This window comes from Phascolarctos cinereus, unplaced genomic scaffold (genome assembly GCF_003287225.1).
Source record: "Phascolarctos cinereus isolate Bilbo 61053 unplaced genomic scaffold, phaCin_HiC Scaffold_104;HRSCAF=652, whole genome shotgun sequence".
Lineage (NCBI taxonomy): Eukaryota > Metazoa > Chordata > Mammalia > Diprotodontia > Phascolarctidae > Phascolarctos > Phascolarctos cinereus.
In genome coordinates this window covers 5,892-25,147 of record NW_027555212.1, presented here as the reverse complement: position 1 = coordinate 25,147, position 19,256 = coordinate 5,892, and the positions used below count along the sequence as shown (strand labels likewise).

At 49.2% G+C, this 19,256-nt stretch overlaps 3 protein-coding genes across 3 annotated transcripts; all 3 read right to left on the bottom strand.

Moving 5' to 3' along the window:
- On the bottom strand, positions 1-3,405 carry LOC110204116 (protein SPATA31F1-like; the record flags this gene model as incomplete). Its single annotated transcript, XM_020980443.2, is given in 3 exon segments — positions 1-1,703; positions 1,706-3,090; positions 3,290-3,405. Coding segments are annotated over 3 exon segments (3,204 nt in total), but the record flags the coding sequence as incomplete, so codon positions are not given.
- Positions 3,406-3,443: 38 nt separating this feature from the next.
- On the bottom strand, positions 3,444-13,964 carry LOC110204115 (uncharacterized). Its single transcript, XM_020980442.2, is given in 15 exon segments — positions 3,444-4,387; positions 4,390-4,512; positions 4,515-6,256; positions 6,258-7,320; positions 7,323-7,616; positions 7,619-8,125; positions 8,128-8,360; positions 8,363-9,064; positions 9,066-9,393; positions 9,396-10,001; positions 10,004-10,126; positions 10,129-10,860; positions 10,863-11,589; positions 13,260-13,453; positions 13,658-13,964. Coding segments are annotated over 15 exon segments (8,625 nt in total).
- On the bottom strand, positions 13,750-17,255 carry LOC110204118 (protein SPATA31F1-like). The gene is given in 3 exon segments (XM_078151855.1): positions 13,750-15,747; positions 15,750-16,221; positions 16,472-17,255. Coding segments are annotated over 3 exon segments (2,964 nt in total). The 5' UTR covers positions 17,186-17,255; the 3' UTR covers positions 13,750-13,969.
- Positions 17,256-19,256: the final 2,001 nt, after the last annotated feature.

The window sequence follows — 19,256 nt, the reverse complement described above, 5'->3', positions numbered from 1 at the left end:
GGGAGGCTGTGTGAGTTGAAGGAGTTTGGACTGGGAGTGGGGATGACAGGGATTCCGTAGATGAGCTTCGGTCCAAACTTTTCGGCTCCTCCTTTTGAGAGAAGAGGTCCCGCACCTTGCATCCCCTCCACCCTGATCTTCTCCTTTGGAGCCTTCTATCTTGTTTGGGCTTGAGCCGATGCCCTTGGCCCGGCAATCCCAGGGACTCTGTGGCTCCACTTTCCAGTACTTCCCTTGGCTTGGGCTTCTCTGTTCTACTTCCATATGTACATGGAGCACTTGAGCATCAGCCATGCCCCTACTGGGCTTTTTCGGGGAGTGTGGCGGGGTAACCTTGCAAACCTGGAAGCCTGGGATCTGGGGGGATGTCAGGGAAAGAGCTGTGGGGGAGCTTTGAGTTTGGTACTCTGATGTTCTCGTCAAACTGAGCTCCAGCTTATTGGAGAGCTGCTCCTTAAAATACGTCCAGCTTGGAACCTCAACATCTCTTGCCGCTGGTAATGAGCACATTTCTGGGAACTCTTGGCTCCCTGGTCTGCCGAGAATCCTTTGTAGTTCTTTGGGGCTTTCTGGACTACCAGCTGTGGGAACATGTCCTAAGCCAGGCTCAGGTAAAGAAAATTGCAGAGCTTCAGAGATCTATATAGCTTTCTGGGGAATCCCCATACTTACTTCTAACACCTTCTTCCTTAGGTGGGAATCCATCTTGGCCAAGATGACAGACTTACTTGGCGAATAGGGACGCTGTGGGCAGTCAAACCCTCTTTGTTCACCTATTCCCTGTGGACTCTTCTCATCACCTCCTCTTTCTGGTACTGCCTCTGAGACGTTTATCTGTTGTGAAACCACTAATTCATTTCCAGTGTCCCTAGAATTCGTGGTGGAATCATTAATCTCTGCTTTGGGGAGAACTGATTGTTCTTCAGCCCATATCCTGTAGCTTATGGGGTCAATTTGTTCCTTTACTACCCCTTGCCCCATGCCAGGCACATCCGTTTGGGAAATAGCTAAAGGGGACATTGCCCTATAGAGAGCCACATAATAAAGAGCTGGTAATCCTGATAAGAAAGTCAAGTATTTGTGTCTCAAAATCATTTGCAGTTTCTCCATTACGCTCTCTGGGAGGGTCACAGCCTGGTCTGGCTGCCTCATGGTTTCATGCAGCGGTGTTAGTTTCTGTTGGTGCACACTCAGCTCCATCCATTCTATTGTATTTGGCTCTTGGAAAGCCAAGCCTTCTGACTCCATATTGGAGTGGGCAGCTTCCAAAGTTCTCTGGGTAGGAGGGTCTCCCGCTGACAATTGGTTCCCAATGTCCCATGACCCAGATATGATGTCTGGAAAGCTCCCTTGTTTGATCTGCAGACATTTTTTCTCTATGTGCATTTGCACGGTCACCCTAGCTGTGGCATAGGGTTCAGGCTTGATGAAATGGGCAGGAGTCCTAATGGGAGCAGGTGCTTGAGCCATCTTGAGTTGGGGATTTTCATTCTGGGGAAGTGTCACTTCGATCGAGGTGCTCTCAGGGACTTGTGGCTGGTTAATTGAGGACAGAAGCAAGGGAACAGACTTCTGGCTTGACTGAGGTGGCCTTAGCTGATGCTGAAGGATCCGCTTCTGAAAATGTAGCTCAAGGAGCCTCCTGGCACGGTCCGGCAAGAAAAAAAGCTCCCTTGTGAGGACAGAGACATTCATTTGGGGACAAGTTCTGCCTCACAGAGTTCATGATCGAGGGGTCTCTGGGACTGTTGACTCATCTGGATGAAGGAGGGTAGACCCCATAGCATTTGGAGCTGTCTCTGTAGTAGATGCCACTCCAAGGTTTCACATTCAGCTACCGGGAGAAATGGGACATTGATTTGGGTCTTTTCAGGGGCTTTGGTGCTGTTGCCAATCAGAATAGGTGGAGAAGGAGGAGGGGTAGAATGTGGCAGCAAGGGGAGGAAGGACAATTCATTGAAGAGGAAAGTACTGTCCAAAGAGGAGACGCTACTGCGTGGGGAGAGGCAGTCGTGCCTCAGAAAGGTGGCTACCAGGGATTCACTGTGCAGAGAGGGGAGACCGCAGAACAGTTGACTGTACTTCTGTTGCAGACAGTTCTTCTTGACGTGAGTAGTCCCCCCATTCAGGGGACAGGAGTTGGTCAGGACTGGGATGGAAGGAGGAGGCAGAGCCATGCTAACGCAGTTTGGGGACTCTTCAGAAGTTCTCCTCAGCTCTGCTTTTCCTAAAACAGGAGGGATCATCTCAGAGCCCAGGAAGGGCTGAGCAGGCTGATCTGTCCCCCGCAGTGCCAAGGGATGGGTGGCTGCAATCTTCACCTCTGCTATAGATACGTTGGAGACTTCCTTTGGGAAGAAAGGGACTATTTGATTCCCAGGGCAAGAATGTTGACATGCTTCTGGCATGAGTTGTTGGATTGATTCCTGTACTCTCTGGGGGAGACCCCATCTCTGGAAATGCACTCTCTTTTGAATGTGCACCTCTAGAAGCTTCTGGACTTGAGGGCTAAAAAGTGAACGGTTGTTAGGCAAAATTGTGAGCTGCTGTACGGTTGAAGAGTGTCTGGTCAACTGAAGGAACTCAGTATTCAGCAAGACGACTTTCGATTTAAAATCCTCATTCTTGTTACTCCATGTGACAGACTGGTCCCTGTGGTCACTGGCATCTTGCTTTGTTTGGGGGTCCTTGGGTTTCTCTGGAGTGGAAAACGAGGTCTCCTCCAAAGGGTTTCTTGACATTTTGGTTACAAAGCCCTTCTTCTCCAGCTGGAGCTGTTCAGTCCAGGAGTTTGGGACCCTGGGTGAAGACAGGGAGGCTGTGTGAGTTGAAGGAGTTTGGACTGGGAGTGGGGATGACAGGGATTCCGTAGATGAGCTTCGGTCCAAACTTTTCGGCTCCTCCTTTTGAGAGAAGAGGTCCCGCACCTTGCATCCCCTCCACCCTGATCTTCTCCTTTGGAGCCTTCTATCTTGTTTGGGCTTGAGCCGATGCCCTTGGCCCGGCAATCCCAGGGACTCTGTGGCTCCACTTTCCAGTACTTCCCTTGGCTTGGGCTTCTCTGTTCTACTTCCATATGTACATGGAGCACTTGAGCATCAGCCATGCCCCTACTGGGCTTTTTCGGGGAGTGTGGCGGGGTAACCTTGCAAACCTGGAAGCCTGGGATCTGGGGGGATGTCAGGGAAAGAGCTGTGGGGGAGCTTTGAGTTTGGTACTCTGATGTTCTCGTCAAACTGAGCTCCAGCTTATTGGAGAGCTGCTCCTTAAAATACGTCCAGCTTGGAACCTCAACATCTCTTGCCGCTGGTAATGAGCACATTTCTGGGAACTCTTGGCTCCCTGGTCTGCCGAGAATCCTTTGTAGTTCTTTGGGGCTTTCTGGACTACCAGCTGTGGGAACATGTCCTAAGCCAGGCTCAGGTAAAGAAAATTGCAGAGCTTCAGAGATCTATAGCTTTCTGGGGAATCCCCATACTTACTTCTAACACCTTCTTCCTTAGGTGGGAATCCATCTTGGCCAAGATGACAGACTTACTTGGCGAATAGGGACGCTGTGGGCAGTCAAACCCTCTTTGTTCACCTATTCCCTGTGGACTCTTCTCATCACCTCCTCTTTCTGGTACTGCCTCTGAGACGTTTATCTGTTGTGAAACCACTAATTCATTTCCAGTGTCCCTAGAATTCGTGGTGGAATCATTAATCTCTGCTTTGGGGAGAACTGATTGTTCTTCAGCCCATATCCTGTAGCTTATGGGGTCAATTTGTTCCTTTACTACCCCTTGCCCCATGCCAGGCACATCCGTTTGGGAAATAGCTAAAGGGGACATTGCCCTATAGAGAGCCACATAATAAAGAGCTGGTAATCCTGATAAGAAAGTCAAGTATTTGTGTCTCAAAATCATTTGCAGTTTCTCCATTACGCTCTCTGGGAGGGTCACAGCCTGGTCTGGCTGCCTCATGGTTTCATGCAGCGGTGTTAGTTTCTGTTGGTGCACACTCAGCTCCATCCATTCTATTGTATTTGGCTCTTGGAAAGCCAAGCCTTCTGACTCCATATTGGAGTGGGCAGCTTCCAAAGTTCTCTGGGTAGGAGGGTCTCCCGCTGACAATTGGTTCCCAATGTCCCATGACCCAGATATGATGTCTGGAAAGCTCCCTTGTTTGATCTGCAGACATTTTTTCTCTATGTGCATTTGCACGGTCACCCTAGCTGTGGCATAGGGTTCAGGCTTGATGAAATGGGCAGGAGTCCTAATGGGAGCAGGTGCTTGAGCCATCTTGAGTTGGGGATTTTCATTCTGGGGAAGTGTCACTTCGATCGAGGTGCTCTCAGGGACTTGTGGCTGGTTAATTGAGGACAGAAGCAAGGGAACAGACTTCTGGCTGACTGAGGTGGCCTTAGCTGATGCTGAAGGATCCGCTTCTGAAAATGTAGCTCAAGGAGCCTCCTGGCACGGTCCGGCAAGAAAAAAAGCTCCCTTGTGAGGACAGAGACATTCATTTGGGGACAAGTTCTGCCTCACAGAGTTCATGATCGAGGGGTCTCTGGGACTGTTGACTCATCTGGATGAAGGAGGGTAGACCCCATAGCATTTGGAGCTGTCTCTGTAGTAGATGCCACTCCAAGGTTTCACATTCAGCTACCGGGAGAAATGGGACATTGATTTGGGTCTTTTCAGGGGCTTTGGTGCTGTTGCCAATCAGAATAGGTGGAGAAGGAGGAGGGGTAGAATGTGGCAGCAAGGGGAGGAAGGACAATTCATTGAAGAGGAAAGTACTGTCCAAAGAGGAGACGCTACTGCTGGGGGAGAGGCAGTCGTGCCTCAGAAAGGTGGCTACCAGGGATTCACTGTGCAGAGAGGGGAGACCGCAGAACAGTTGACTGTACTTCTGTTGCAGACAGTTCTTCTTGACGTGAGTAGTCCCCCCATTCAGGGGACAGGAGTTGGTCAGGACTGGGATGGAAGGAGGAGGCAGAGCCATGCTAACGCAGTTTGGGGACTCTTCAGAAGTTCTCCTCAGCTCTGCTTTTCCTAAAACAGGAGGGATCATCTCAGAGCCCAGGAAGGGCTGAGCAGGCTGATCTGTCCCCCGCAGTGCCAAGGGATGGGTGGCTGCAATCTTCACCTCTGCTATAGATACGTTGGAGACTTCCTTTGGGAAGAAAGGGACTATTTGATTCCCAGGGCAAGAATGTTGACATGCTTCTGGCATGAGTTGTTGGATTGATTCCTGTACTCTCTGGGGGAGACCCCATCTCTGGAAATGCACTCTCTTTTGAATGTGCACCTCTAGAAGCTTCTGGACTTGAGGGCTAAAAAGTGAACGGTTGTTAGGCAAAATTGTGAGCTGCTGTACGGTTGAAGAGTGTCTGGTCAACTGAAGGAACTCAGTATTCAGCAAGACGACTTTCGATTTAAAATCCTCATTCTTGTTACTCCATGTGACAGACTGGTCCCTGTGGTCACTGGCATCTTGCTTTGTTTGGGGGTCCTTGGGTTTCTCTGGAGTGGAAAACGAGGTCTCCTCCAAAGGGTTTCTTGACATTTTGGTTACAAAGCCCTTCTTCTCCAGCTGGAGCTGTTCAGTCCAGGAGTTTGGGACCCTGGGTGAAGACAGGGAGGCTGTGTGAGTTGAAGGAGTTTGGACTGGGAGTGGGGATGACAGGGATTCCGTAGATGAGCTTCGGTCCAAACTTTTCGGCTCCTCCTTTTGAGAGAAAGGTCCCGCACCTTGCATCCCCTCCACCCTGACTTCTCCTTTGGAGCCTTCTATCTTGTTTGGGCTTGAGCCGATGCCCTTGGCCCGGCAATCCCAGGGACTCTGTGGCTCCACTTTCCAGTACTTCCCTTGGCTTGGGCTTCTCTGTTCTACTTCCATATGTACATGGAGCACTTGAGCATCAGCCATGCCCCTACTGGGCTTTTTCGGGGAGTGTGGCGGGGTAACCTTGCAAACCTGGAAGCCTGGGATCTGGGGGGATGTCAGGGAAAGAGCTGTGGGGGAGCTTTGAGTTTGGTACTCTGATGTTCTCGTCAAACTGAGCTCCAGCTTATTGGAGAGCTGCTCCTTAAAATACGTCCAGCTTGGAACCTCAACATCTCTTGCCGCTGGTAATGAGCACATTTCTGGGAACTCTTGGCTCCCTGGTCTGCCGAGAATCCTTTGTAGTTCTTTGGGGCTTTCTGGACTACCAGCTGTGGGAACATGTCCTAAGCCAGGCTCAGGTAAAGAAAATTGCAGAGCTTCAGAGATCTATAGCTTTCTGGGGAATCCCCATACTTACTTCTAACACCTTCTTCCTTAGGTGGGAATCCATCTTGGCCAAGATGACAGACTTACTTGGCGAATAGGGACGCTGTGGGCAGTCAAACCCTCTTTGTTCACCTATTCCCTGTGGACTCTTCTCATCACCTCCTCTTTCTGGTACTGCCTCTGAGACGTTTATCTGTTGTGAAACCACTAATTCATTTCCAGTGTCCCTAGAATTCGTGGTGGAATCATTAATCTCTGCTTTGGGGAGAACTGATTGTTCTTCAGCCCATATCCTGTAGCTTATGGGGTCAATTTGTTCCTTTACTACCCCTTGCCCCATGCCAGGCACATCCGTTTGGGAAATAGCTAAAGGGGACATTGCCCTATAGAGAGCCACATAATAAAGAGCTGGTAATCCTGATAAGAAAGTCAAGTATTTGTGTCTCAAAATCATTTGCAGTTTCTCCATTACGCTCTCTGGGAGGGTCACAGCCTGGTCTGGCTGCCTCATGGTTTCATGCAGCGGTGTTAGTTTCTGTTGGTGCACACTCAGCTCCATCCATTCTATTGTATTTGGCTCTTGGAAAGCCAAGCCTTCTGACTCCATATTGGAGTGGGCAGCTTCCAAAGTTCTCTGGGTAGGAGGGTCTCCCGCTGACAATTGGTTCCCAATGTCCCATGACCCAGATATGATGTCTGGAAAGCTCCCTTGTTTGATCTGCAGACATTTTTTCTCTATGTGCATTTGCACGGTCACCCTAGCTGTGGCATAGGGTTCAGGCTTGATGAAATGGGCAGGAGTCCTAATGGGAGCAGGTGCTTGAGCCATCTTGAGTTGGGGATTTTCATTCTGGGGAAGTGTCACTTCGATCGAGGTGCTCTCAGGGACTTGTGGCTGGTTAATTGAGGACAGAAGCAAGGGAACAGACTTCTGGCATGACTGAGGTGGCCTTAGCTGATGCTGAAGGATCCGCTTCTGAAAATGTAGCTCAAGGAGCCTCCTGGCACGGTCCGGCAAGAAAAAAAGCTCCCTTGTGAGGACAGAGACATTCATTTGGGGACAAGTTCTGCCTCACAGAGTTCATGATCGAGGGGTCTCTGGGACTGTTGACTCATCTGGATGAAGGAGGGTAGACCCCATAGCATTTGGAGCTGTCTCTGTAGTAGATGCCACTCCAAGGTTTCACATTCAGCTACCGGGAGAAATGGGACATTGATTTGGGTCTTTTCAGGGGCTTTGGTGCTGTTGCCAATCAGAATAGGTGGAGAAGGAGGAGGGGTAGAATGTGGCAGCAAGGGGAGGAAGGACAATTCATTGAAGAGGAAAGTACTGTCCAAAGAGGAGACGCTACTGCGTGGGAGAGGCAGTCGTGCCTCAGAAAGGTGGCTACCAGGGATTCACTGTGCAGAGAGGGGAGACCGCAGAACAGTTGACTGTACTTCTGTTGCAGACAGTTCTTCTTGACGTGAGTAGTCCCCCCATTCAGGGGACAGGAGTTGGTCAGGACTGGGATGGAAGGAGGAGGCAGAGCCATGCTAACGCAGTTTGGGGACTCTTCAGAAGTTCTCCTCAGCTCTGCTTTTCCTAAAACAGGAGGGATCATCTCAGAGCCCAGGAAGGGCTGAGCAGGCTGATCTGTCCCCCGCAGTGCCAAGGGATGGGTGGCTGCAATCTTCACCTCTGCTATAGATACGTTGGAGACTTCCTTTGGGAAGAAAGGGACTATTTGATTCCCAGGGCAAGAATGTTGACATGCTTCTGGCATGAGTTGTTGGATTGATTCCTGTACTCTCTGGGGGAGACCCCATCTCTGGAAATGCACTCTCTTTTGAATGTGCACCTCTAGAAGCTTCTGGACTTGAGGCTAAAAAGTGAACGGTTGTTAGGCAAAATTGTGAGCTGCTGTACGGTTGAAGAGTGTCTGGTCAACTGAAGGAACTCAGTATTCAGCAAGACGACTTTCGATTTAAAATCCTCATTCTTGTTACTCCATGTGACAGACTGGTCCCTGTGGTCACTGGCATCTTGCTTTGTTTGGGGGTCCTTGGGTTTCTCTGGAGTGGAAAACGAGGTCTCCTCCAAAGGGTTTCTTGACATTTTGGTTACAAAGCCCTTCTTCTCCAGCTGGAGCTGTTCAGTCCAGGAGTTTGGGACCCTGGGTGAAGACAGGGAGGCTGTGTGAGTTGAAGGAGTTTGGACTGGGAGTGGGGATGACAGGGATTCCGTAGATGAGCTTCGGTCCAAACTTTTCGGCTCCTCCTTTTGAGAGAAGAGGTCCCGCACCTTGCATCCCCTCCACCCTGACCTTCTCCTTTGGAGCCTTCTATCTTGTTTGGGCTTGAGCCGATGCCCTTGGCCCGGCAATCCCAGGGACTCTGTGGCTCCACTTTCCAGTACTTCCCTTGGCTTGGGCTTCTCTGTTCTACTTCCATATGTACATGGAGCACTTGAGCATCAGCCATGCCCCTACTGGGCTTTTTCGGGGAGTGTGGCGGGGTAACCTTGCAAACCTGGAAGCCTGGGATCTGGGGGGATGTCAGGGAAAGAGCTGTGGGGGAGCTTTGAGTTTGGTACTCTGATGTTCTCGTCAAACTGAGCTCCAGCTTATTGGAGAGCTGCTCCTTAAAATACGTCCAGCTTGGAACCTCAACATCTCTTGCCGCTGGTAATGAGCACATTTCTGGGAACTCTTGGCTCCCTGGTCTGCCGAGAATCCTTTGTAGTTCTTTGGGGCTTTCTGGACTACCAGCTGTGGGAACATGTCCTAAGCCAGGCTCAGGTAAAGAAAATTGCAGAGCTTCAGAGATCTATAGCTTTCTGGGGAATCCCCATACTTACTTCTAACACCTTCTTCCTTAGGTGGGAATCCATCTTGGCCAAGATGACAGACTTACTTGGCGAATAGGGACGCTGTGGGCAGTCAAACCCTCTTTGTTCACCTATTCCCTGTGGACTCTTCTCATCACCTCCTCTTTCTGGTACTGCCTCTGAGACGTTTATCTGTTGTGAAACCACTAATTCATTTCCAGTGTCCCTAGAATTCGTGGTGGAATCATTAATCTCTGCTTTGGGGAGAACTGATTGTTCTTCAGCCCATATCCTGTAGCTTATGGGGTCAATTTGTTCCTTTACTACCCTTGCCCCATGCCAGGCACATCCGTTTGGGAAATAGCTAAAGGGGACATTGCCCTATAGAGAGCCACATAATAAAGAGCTGGTAATCCTGATAAGAAAGTCAAGTATTTGTGTCTCAAAATCATTTGCAGTTTCTCCATTACGCTCTCTGGGAGGGTCACAGCCTGGTCTGGCTGCCTCATGGTTTCATGCAGCGGTGTTAGTTTCTGTTGGTGCACACTCAGCTCCATCCATTCTATTGTATTTGGCTCTTGGAAAGCCAAGCCTTCTGACTCCATATTGGAGTGGGCAGCTTCCAAAGTTCTCTGGGTAGGAGGGTCTCCCGCTGACAATTGGTTCCCAATGTCCCATGACCCAGATATGATGTCTGGAAAGCTCCCTTGTTTGATCTGCAGACATTTTTTCTCTATGTGCATTTGCACGGTCACCCTAGCTGTGGCATAGGGTTCAGGCTTGATGAAATGGGCAGGAGTCCTAATGGGAGCAGGTGCTTGAGCCATCTTGAGTTGGGGATTTTCATTCTGGGGAAGTGTCACTTCGATCGAGGTGCTCTCAGGGACTTGTGGCTGGTTAATTGAGGACAGAAGCAAGGGAACAGACTTCTGGCTGACTGAGGTGGCCTTAGCTGATGCTGAAGGATCCGCTTCTGAAAATGTAGCTCAAGGAGCCTCCTGGCACGGTCCGGCAAGAAAAAAAGCTCCCTTGTGAGGACAGAGACATTCATTTGGGGACAAGTTCTGCCTCACAGAGTTCATGATCGAGGGGTCTCTGGGACTGTTGACTCATCTGGATGAAGGAGGGTAGACCCCATAGCATTTGGAGCTGTCTCTGTAGTAGATGCCACTCCAAGGTTTCACATTCAGCTACCGGGAGAAATGGGACATTGATTTGGGTCTTTTCAGGGGCTTTGGTGCTGTTGCCAATCAGAATAGGTGGAGAAGGAGGAGGGGTAGAATGTGGCAGCAAGGGGAGGAAGGACAATTCATTGAAGAGGAAAGTACTGTCCAAAGAGGAGACGCTACTGCGTGGGGAGAGGCAGTCGTGCCTCAGAAAGGTGGCTACCAGGGATTCACTGTGCAGAGAGGGGAGACCGCAGAACAGTTGACTGTACTTCTGTTGCAGACAGTTCTTCTTGACGTGAGTAGTCCCCCCATTCAGGGGACAGGAGTTGGTCAGGACTGGGATGGAAGGAGGAGGCAGAGCCATGCTAACGCAGTTTGGGGACTCTTCAGAAGTTCTCCTCAGCTCTGCTTTTCCTAAAACAGGAGGGATCATCTCAGAGCCCAGGAAGGGCTGAGCAGGCTGATCTGTCCCCCGCAGTGCCAAGGGATGGGTGGCTGCAATCTTCACCTCTGCTATAGATACGTTGGAGACTTCCTTTGGGAAGAAAGGGACTATTTGGTTGCCAGGGCAAGAATGTTGACATGCTTCTGGCATGAGTTGTTGGATTGATTCCTGTACTCTCTGGGGAGACCCCATCTCTGGAAATGCACTCTCTTTTGAATGTGCACCTCTAGAAGCTTCTGGACTTGAGGGCTAAAAAGTGAACGGTTGTTAGGCAAAATTGTGAGCTGCTGTACGGTTGAAGAGTGTCTGGTCAACTGAAGGAACTCAGTATTCAGCAAGACGACTTTCGATTTAAAATCCTCATTCTTGTTACTCCATGTGACAGACTGGTCCCTGTGGTCACTGGCATCTTGCTTTGTTTGGGGGTCCTTGGGTTTCTCTGGAGTGGAAAACGAGGTCTCCTCCAAAGGGTTTCTTGACATTTTGGTTACAAAGCCCTTCTTCTCCAGCTGGAGCTGTTCAGTCCAGGAGTTTGGGACCCTGGGTGAAGACAGGGAGGCTGTGTGAGTTGAAGGAGTTTGGACTGGGAGTGGGGATGACAGGGATTCCGTAGATGAGCTTCGGTCCAAACTTTTCGGCTCCTCCTTTTGAGAGAAGAGGTCCCGCACCTTGCATCCCCTCCACCCTGATTCTCCTTTGGAGCCTTCTATCTTGTTTGGGCTTGAGCCGATGCCCTTGGCCCGGCAATCCCAGGGACTCTGTGGCTCCACTTTCCAGTACTTCCCTTGGCTTGGGCTTCTCTGTTCTACTTCCATATGTACATGGAGCACTTGAGCATCAGCCATGCCCCTACTGGGCTTTTTCGGGGAGTGTGGCGGGGTAACCTTGCAAACCTGGAAGCCTGGGATCTGGGGGGATGTCAGGGAAAGAGCTGTGGGGGAGCTTTGAGTTTGGTACTCTGATGTTCTCGTCAAACTGAGCTCCAGCTTATTGGAGAGCTGCTCCTTAAAATACGTCCAGCTTGGAACCTCAACATCTCTTGCCGCTGGTAATGAGCACATTTCTGGGAACTCTTGGCTCCCTGGTCTGCCGAGAATCCTTTGTAGTTCTTTGGGGCTTTCTGGACTACCAGCTGTGGGAACATGTCCTAAGCCAGGCTCAGGTAAAGAAAATTGCAGAGCTTCAGAGATCTATAGCTTTCTGGGGAATCCCCATACTTACTTCTAACACCTTCTTCCTTAGGTGGGAATCCATCTTGGCCAAGATGACAGACTTACTTGGCGAATAGGGACGCTGTGGGCAGTCAAACCCTCTTTGTTCACCTATTCCCTGTGGACTCTTCTCATCACCTCCTCTTTCTGGTACTGCCTCTGAGACGTTTATCTGTTGTGAAACCACTAATTCATTTCCAGTGTCCCTAGAATTCGTGGTGGAATCATTAATCTCTGCTTTGGGGAGAACTGATTGTTCTTCAGCCCATATCCTGTAGCTTATGGGGTCAATTTGTTCCTTTACTACCCCTTGCCCCATGCCAGGCACATCCGTTTGGGAAATAGCTAAAGGGGACATTGCCCTATAGAGAGCCACATAAAAAAGAGCTGGTAATCCTGATAAGAAAGTCAAGTATTTGTGTCTCAAAATCATTTGCAGTTTCTCCATTACGCTCTCTGGGAGGGTCACAGCCTGGTCTGGCTGCCTCATGGTTTCATGCAGCGGTGTTAGTTTCTGTTGGTGCACACTCAGCTCCATCCATTCTATTGTATTTGGCTCTTGGAAAGCCAAGCCTTCTGACTCCATATTGGAGTGGGCAGCTTCCAAAGTTCTCTGGGTAGGAGGGTCTCCCGCTGACAATTGGTTCCCAATGTCCCATGACCCAGATATGATGTCTGGAAAGCTCCCTTGTTTGATCTGCAGACATTTTTCTCTATGTGCATTTGCACGGTCACCCTAGCTGTGGCATAGGGTTCAGGCTTGATGAAATGGGCAGGAGTCCTAATGGGAGCAGGTGCTTGAGCCATCTTGAGTTGGGGATTTTCATTCTGGGGAAGTGTCACTTCGATCGAGGTGCTCTCAGGGACTTGTGGCTGGTTAATTGAGGACAGAAGCAAGGGAACAGACTTCTGGCATGACTGAGGTGGCCTTAGCTGATGCTGAAAGATCCGCTTCTGAAAATGTAGCTCAAGGAGCCTCCTGGCACGGTCCGGGAAGAAAAAAAGCTCCCTTGTGAGGACAGAGACATCCATTTGGGGACAAGTTCTGCCTCACAGAGTTCATGATCGAGGGGTCTCTGGGACTGTTGACTCATCTGGATGAAGGAGGGTAGACCCCATAGCATTTGGAGCTGTCTCTGTAGTAGATGCCACTCCAAGGTTTCACATTCAGCTACCGGGAGAAATGGGACATTGATTTGGGTCTTTTCAGGGGCTTTGGTGCTGTTGCCAATCAGAATAGGTGGAGAAGGAGGAGGGGTAGAATGTGGCAGCAAGGGGAGGAAGGACAATTCATTGAAGAGGAAAGTACTGTCCAAAGAGGAGACGCTACTGCGGGGAGAGGCAGTCGTGCCTCAGAAAGGGGCTACCAGGGATTCACTGTGCAGAGAGGGGAGACCGCAGAACAGTTGACTGTACTTCTGTTGCAGACAGTTCTTCTTGACGTGAGTAGTCCCCCCATTCAGGGGACAGGAGTTGGTCAGGACTGGGATGGAAGGAGGAGGCAGAGCCATGCTAACGCAGTTTGGGGACTCTTCAGAAGTTCTCCTCAGCTCTGCTTTTCCTAAAACAGGAGGGATCATCTCAGAGCCCAGGAAGGGCTGAGCAGGCTGATCTGTCCCCCGCAGTGCCAAGGGATGGGTGGCTGCAATCTTCACCTCTGCTATAGATACGTTGGAGACTTCCTTTGGGAAGAAAGGGACTATTTGATTCCCAGGGCAAGAATGTTGACATGCTTCTGGCATGAGTTGTTGGATTGATTCTGTACCTCTGGGGGAGACCCATCTCTGGAAATGCACTCTCTTTTGAATGTGCACCTCTAGAAGCTTCTGGACTTGAGGGCTAAAAAGTGAACGGTTGTTAGGCAAAATTGTGAGCTGCTGTACGGTTGAAGAGTGTCTGGTCAACTGAAGGAACTCAGTATTCAGCAAGACGACTTTCGATTTAAAATCCTCATTCTTGTTACTCCATGTGACAGACTGGTCCCTGTGGTCACTGGCATCTTGCTTTGTTTGGGGGTCCTTGGGTTTCTCTGGAGTGGAAAACGAGGTCTCCTCCAAAGGGTTTCTTGACATTTTGGTTACAAAGCCCTTCTTCTCCAGCTGGAGCTGTTCAGTCCAGGAGTTTGGGACCCTGGGTGAAGACAGGGAGGCTGTGTGAGTTGAAGGAGTTTGGACTGGGAGTGGGGATGACAGGGATTCCGTAGATGAGCTTCGGTCCAAACTTTTCGGCTCCTCCTTTTGAGAGAAGAGGTCCCGCACCTTGCATCCCCTCCACCCTGACCTTCTCCTTTGGAGCCTTCTATCTTGTTTGGGCTTGAGCCGATGCCCTTGGCCCGGCAATCCCAGGGACTCTGTGGCTCCACTTTCCAGTACTTCCCTTGGCTTGGGCTTCTCTGTTCTACTTCCATATGTACATGGAGCACTTGAGCATCAGCCATGCCCCTACTGGGCTTTTTCGGGGAGTGTGGCGGGGTAACCTTGCAAACCTGGAAGCCTGGGATCTGGGGGGATGTCAGGGAAAGAGCTGTGGGGGAGCTTTGAGTTTGGTACTCTGATGTTCTCGTCAAACTGAGCTCCAGCTTATTGGAGAGCTGCTCCTTAAAATACGTCCAGCTTGGAACCTCAACATCTCTTGCCGCTGGTAATGAGCACATTTCTGGGAACTCTTGGCTCCCTGGTCTGCCGAGAATCCTTTGTAGTTCTTTGGGGCTTTCTGGACTACCAGCTGTGGGAACATGTCCTAAGCCAGGCTCAGGTAAAGAAAATTGCAGAGCTTCAGAGAGTTCCCTAGAATCTATAGCTTTCTGGGGAATCCCCATACTTACTTCTAACACCTTCTTCCTTAGGTGGGAATCCATCTTGGCCAAGATGACAGACTTACTTGGCGAATAGGGACGCTGTGGGCAGTCAAACCCTCTTTGTTCACCTATTCCCTGTGGACTCTTCTCATCACCTCCTCTTTCTGGTACTGCCTCTGAGACGTTTATCTGTTGTGAAACCACTAATTCATTTCCAGTGTCCCTAGAATTCGTGGCGGAATCATTAATCTCTGCTTTGGGGAGAACTGATTGTTCTTCAGCCCATATCCTGTAGCTTATGGGGTCAATTTGTTCCTTTACTACCCCTTGCCCCATGCCAGGCACATCCGTTTGGGAAATAGCTAAAGGGGACATTGCCCTATAGAGAGCCACATAATAAAGAGCTGGTAATCCTGATAAGAAAGTCAAGTATTTGTGTCTCAAAATCATTTGCAGTTTCTCCATTACGCTCTCTGGGAGGGTCACAGCCTGGTCTGGCTGCCTCATGGTTTCATGCAGCGGTGTTAGTTTCTGTTGGTGCACACTCAGCTCCATCCATTCTATTGTATTTGGCTCTTGGAAAGCCAAGCCTTCTGACTCCATATTGGAGTGGGCAGCTTCCAAAGTTCTCTGGGTAGGAGGGTCTCCCGCTGACAATTGGTTCCCAATGTCCCATGACCCAGATATGATGTCTGGAAAGCTCCCTTGTTTGATCTGCAGACATTTTTTCTCTATGTGCATTTGCACGGTCACCCTAGCTGTGGCATAGGGTTCAGGCTTGATGAAATGGGCAGGAGTCCTAATGGGAGCAGGTGCTTGAGCCATCTTGAGTTGGGGATTTTCATTCTGGGGAAGTGTCACTTCGATCGAGGTGCTCTCAGGGACTTGTGGCTGGTTAATTGAGGACAGAAGCAAGGGAACAGACTTCTGGCATGACTGAGGTGGCCTTAGCTGATGCTGAAGGATCCGCTTCTGAAAATGTAGCTCAAGGAGCCTCCTGGCACGGTCCGGCAAGAAAAAAAGCTCCCTTGTGAGGACAGAGACATTCATTTGGGGACAAGTTCTGCCTCACAGAGTTCATGATCGAGGGGTCTCTGGGACTGTTGACTCATCTGGATGAAGGAGGGTAGACCCCATAGCATTTGGAGCTGTCTCTGTAGTAGATGCCACTCCAAGGTTTCACATTCAGCTACCGGGAGAAATGGGACATTGATTTGGGTCTTTTCAGGGGCTTTGGTGCTGTTGCCAATCAGAATAGGTGGAGAAGGAGGAGGGGTAGAATGTGGCAGCAAGGGGAGGAAGGACAATTCATTGAAGAGGAAAGTACTGTCCAAAGAGGAGACGCTACTGCGTGGGGAGAGGCAGTCGTGCCTCAGAAAGGTGGCTACCAGGGATTCACTGTGCAGAGAGGGGAGACCGCAGAACAGTTGACTGTACTTCTGTTGCAGACAGTTCTTCTTGAAGTGAGTAGTCCCCCATTCAGGGGACAGGAGTTGGTCAGGACTGGGATGGAAGGAGGAGGCAGAGCCATGCTAACGCAGTTTGGGACTCTTCAGAAGTTCTCCTCAGCTCTGCTTTTCCTAAAACAGGAGGGATCATCTCAGAGCCCAGGAAGGGCTGAGCAGGCTGATCTGTCCCCCGCAGTGCCAAGGGTGGTGGCTGCAATCTTCACCTCTGCTATAGATACGTTGGAGACTTCCTTTGGGAAGAAAGGGACTATTTGATTCCAGGGCAAGAATGTTGACATGCTTCTGGCATGAGTTGTTGGATTGATTCCTGTACTCTCTGGGGGAGACCCCATCTCTGGAAATGCACTCTCTTTTGAATGTGCACCTCTAGAAGCTTCTGGACTTGAGGGCTAAAAAATGAACGGTTGTTAGGCAAAATTGTGAGCTGCTGTACGGTTGAAGAGTGTCTGGTCAACTGAAGGAACTCAGTATTCAGCAAGACGACTTTCGATTTAAAATCCTCATTCTTGTTACTCCATGTGACAGACTGGTCCCTGTGGTCACTGGCATCTTGCTTTGTTTGGGGGTCCTTGGGTTTCTCTGGAGTGGAAAACGAGGTCTCCTCCAAAGGGTTTCTTGACATTTTGGTTACAAAGCCCTTCTTCTCCAGCTGGAGCTGTTCAGTCCAGGAGTTTGGGACCCTGGGTGAAGACAGGGAGGCTGTGTGAGTTGAAGGAGTTTGGACTGGGAGTGGGGATGACAGGGATTCCGTAGATGAGCTTCGGTCCAAACTTTGGTCAAGAAAAAGAGTAGACCTGCTCATAGCCTCTAAGTAGGAAGACCCAAGTGATGTGTTCTGCAGTGGGGGGGAGTGCAAGTCTTTCTCACCAGAGAGCAGCAACTTTGTTTCCAAGTCCACAGTATTACAGATGGAACAGGTAGGGTCCTCTCACAGCAGCTTCCTAATGCTACTTTCTTTGGGAACCCAGGTTTGGCTGTTGGGGAAAGACAGGATACTAGTTATTTCTAGACAAACTCCCTTTTCCATAGAAGCTTGTTTTCTACTCTTTTTCTCCCTCTATAGTAGATGTTCTTAACCTGGGTTTCATGGACATCAGTCCCCCTCCCCACCACCACCACCAAAGGAGTATGCGTGGATGGGCTTCAGGAGATTTGTGACATTTATTTTTTGGAGGGTTTTTTTGTTTTGTTTTTGCTCTTTGGTGAAGAAATCGGGGTTAAGTGACTTGTCCCAGGTCACACAGCCAGTAAGTGTCAAGTGTCTGAGGCTGGATTTGAACTCAGGTCCTCCTGACTCCAAGGCCAGAGCTCTGTCCACTGCACCACCTAGCTGCCCTTGTGACATTCATTTTTAATATATTTTGATAACTATATTTGAATATAATTGGTTTCCTTTTAAATTCAATGTATTTGATTATATGCTTTTATGTGTTCTTCTGAAAAGCAGTTCATAGCTGCTCAAGGGGCCCATGACTGCAAAAGGTTAAGAATCCCTTTAATTCCCTCAGCAATGGCAGACGGCCTGAGGCTTGGAGGACATGGCCCAGAGAGTCACTCAGGCCTTCAGAGAAGCCTGGGAGTTGTATTTAGCGCTAGGAAGCTCTGCCTCACCTTTCTACCGCATGCCAGAGAAGGGAACAGAGGAGCCAGTTGGTAGGTTAAGCTAATGACTCATCAAGTCTAAACTACACTAAAATTAAGTGAGGCCGAGTATCCCAACCTGGAGTTCTTAGCTTGGGGGTGCATGAACTTAAACAATATATATTTTTGGCAACTGTATATAATAGGTTTCTTTGTAATTCTCCACATTTTATTTTATGCATTTAAAAACATGATTCAGTGAAGCGATCCATAGGCTTCACCAGTCTGCCAGAGGAGTATGTGACACACAGGCAAAAAAAGAAAAAGAACAACCCCTGGTATAGACTGAGTTGTGAGCTGTGAGTCTATGGGCTCCCTGAAAACAGTAAAAGAGAACATGGTCTCTGGAAAGCATGGATAGTCTGAAAGAGTTAAGAACCTATGATTAAGATTCATAGTATGACAGTTGGAAAAAGAATAGCTGTGATGATGTCTCAATTATGGAGAAGCCATTTTTCTAGTTGGACAGCTCCAAAATCTGAGTTGTTCTGTTTTGTCTTATGTAGCCTTTTTTAATTGAGATCAATCAACAACCCAACTTCTGAATCCCAGGACCAATATCACTGTAGTTACTAGCACTGAGTTATGAATAGGTGTCTCATACCCCCTTCCCATTTTCTATTTATGGGCATCTTTCTGTTACAATAAAGGAAGCCCTATAAAGAATTCAACAATTTTTTTTGAGCACTGTCACAGTGATGGGCCCCCCATCTTTCAATCATAAAGTGTCCAACATGATCATTTCAAGTTCTTTTGTTCAGGTTCACTAGTCCTCCTCCCCACATGCTAGATTGGGAATTTGGGATTAGTTCAGATGATACCGGAAATGGGGATATGAGAAGAGGGGGTAGATCACCTTTTCAGGATGGACAACACTTCCAAGGGGTCTTGGTGTCTTCCTGGGAAGATCTCCAAACTAGGAAGCCAGCAGAATCAATCAATCAGTCAATAAGCATTTATTTAGCACTTGATATGTGTCAGGCACTGTGCTAAGTGCTGGGGATACAAAGAAAGACAAAAACAGGTCCTGCCTTCAAGAACTCACAACCTAATAGGGGAGACAGCATGCAAATCACTGTAAATACAAGATATAGAATCCAGAGGGAAGGCACTAGCACTGGGGTGGAGGGGAAGGAATAGGAAAGACCTCTTTGAGAAAATGGGATTTGAGCTGAGTGTTGAAGGAAGCCAGGAAGCAAAGGTAAGGGAGAAGACCATTCCAGGAATAAAGGGCAGTCAGTGAGATTGTCATATACAGCCAGATTATTATTAGTGTTACAGGCTTGTAGAATATGTGGGGAGAGAAGCGAAATGTAAAAAGACTGGAAACATAGGAAGGGGCCAGTTTGTGAAGGATTTTAAAAGCCAAACTGAAGGTTTGATATTTGATACTAGAGGTGATAAGGAGCCACTGTACTTTATTGAGAGTGGGAGTGATATGATCAGAGCTTTAAGAT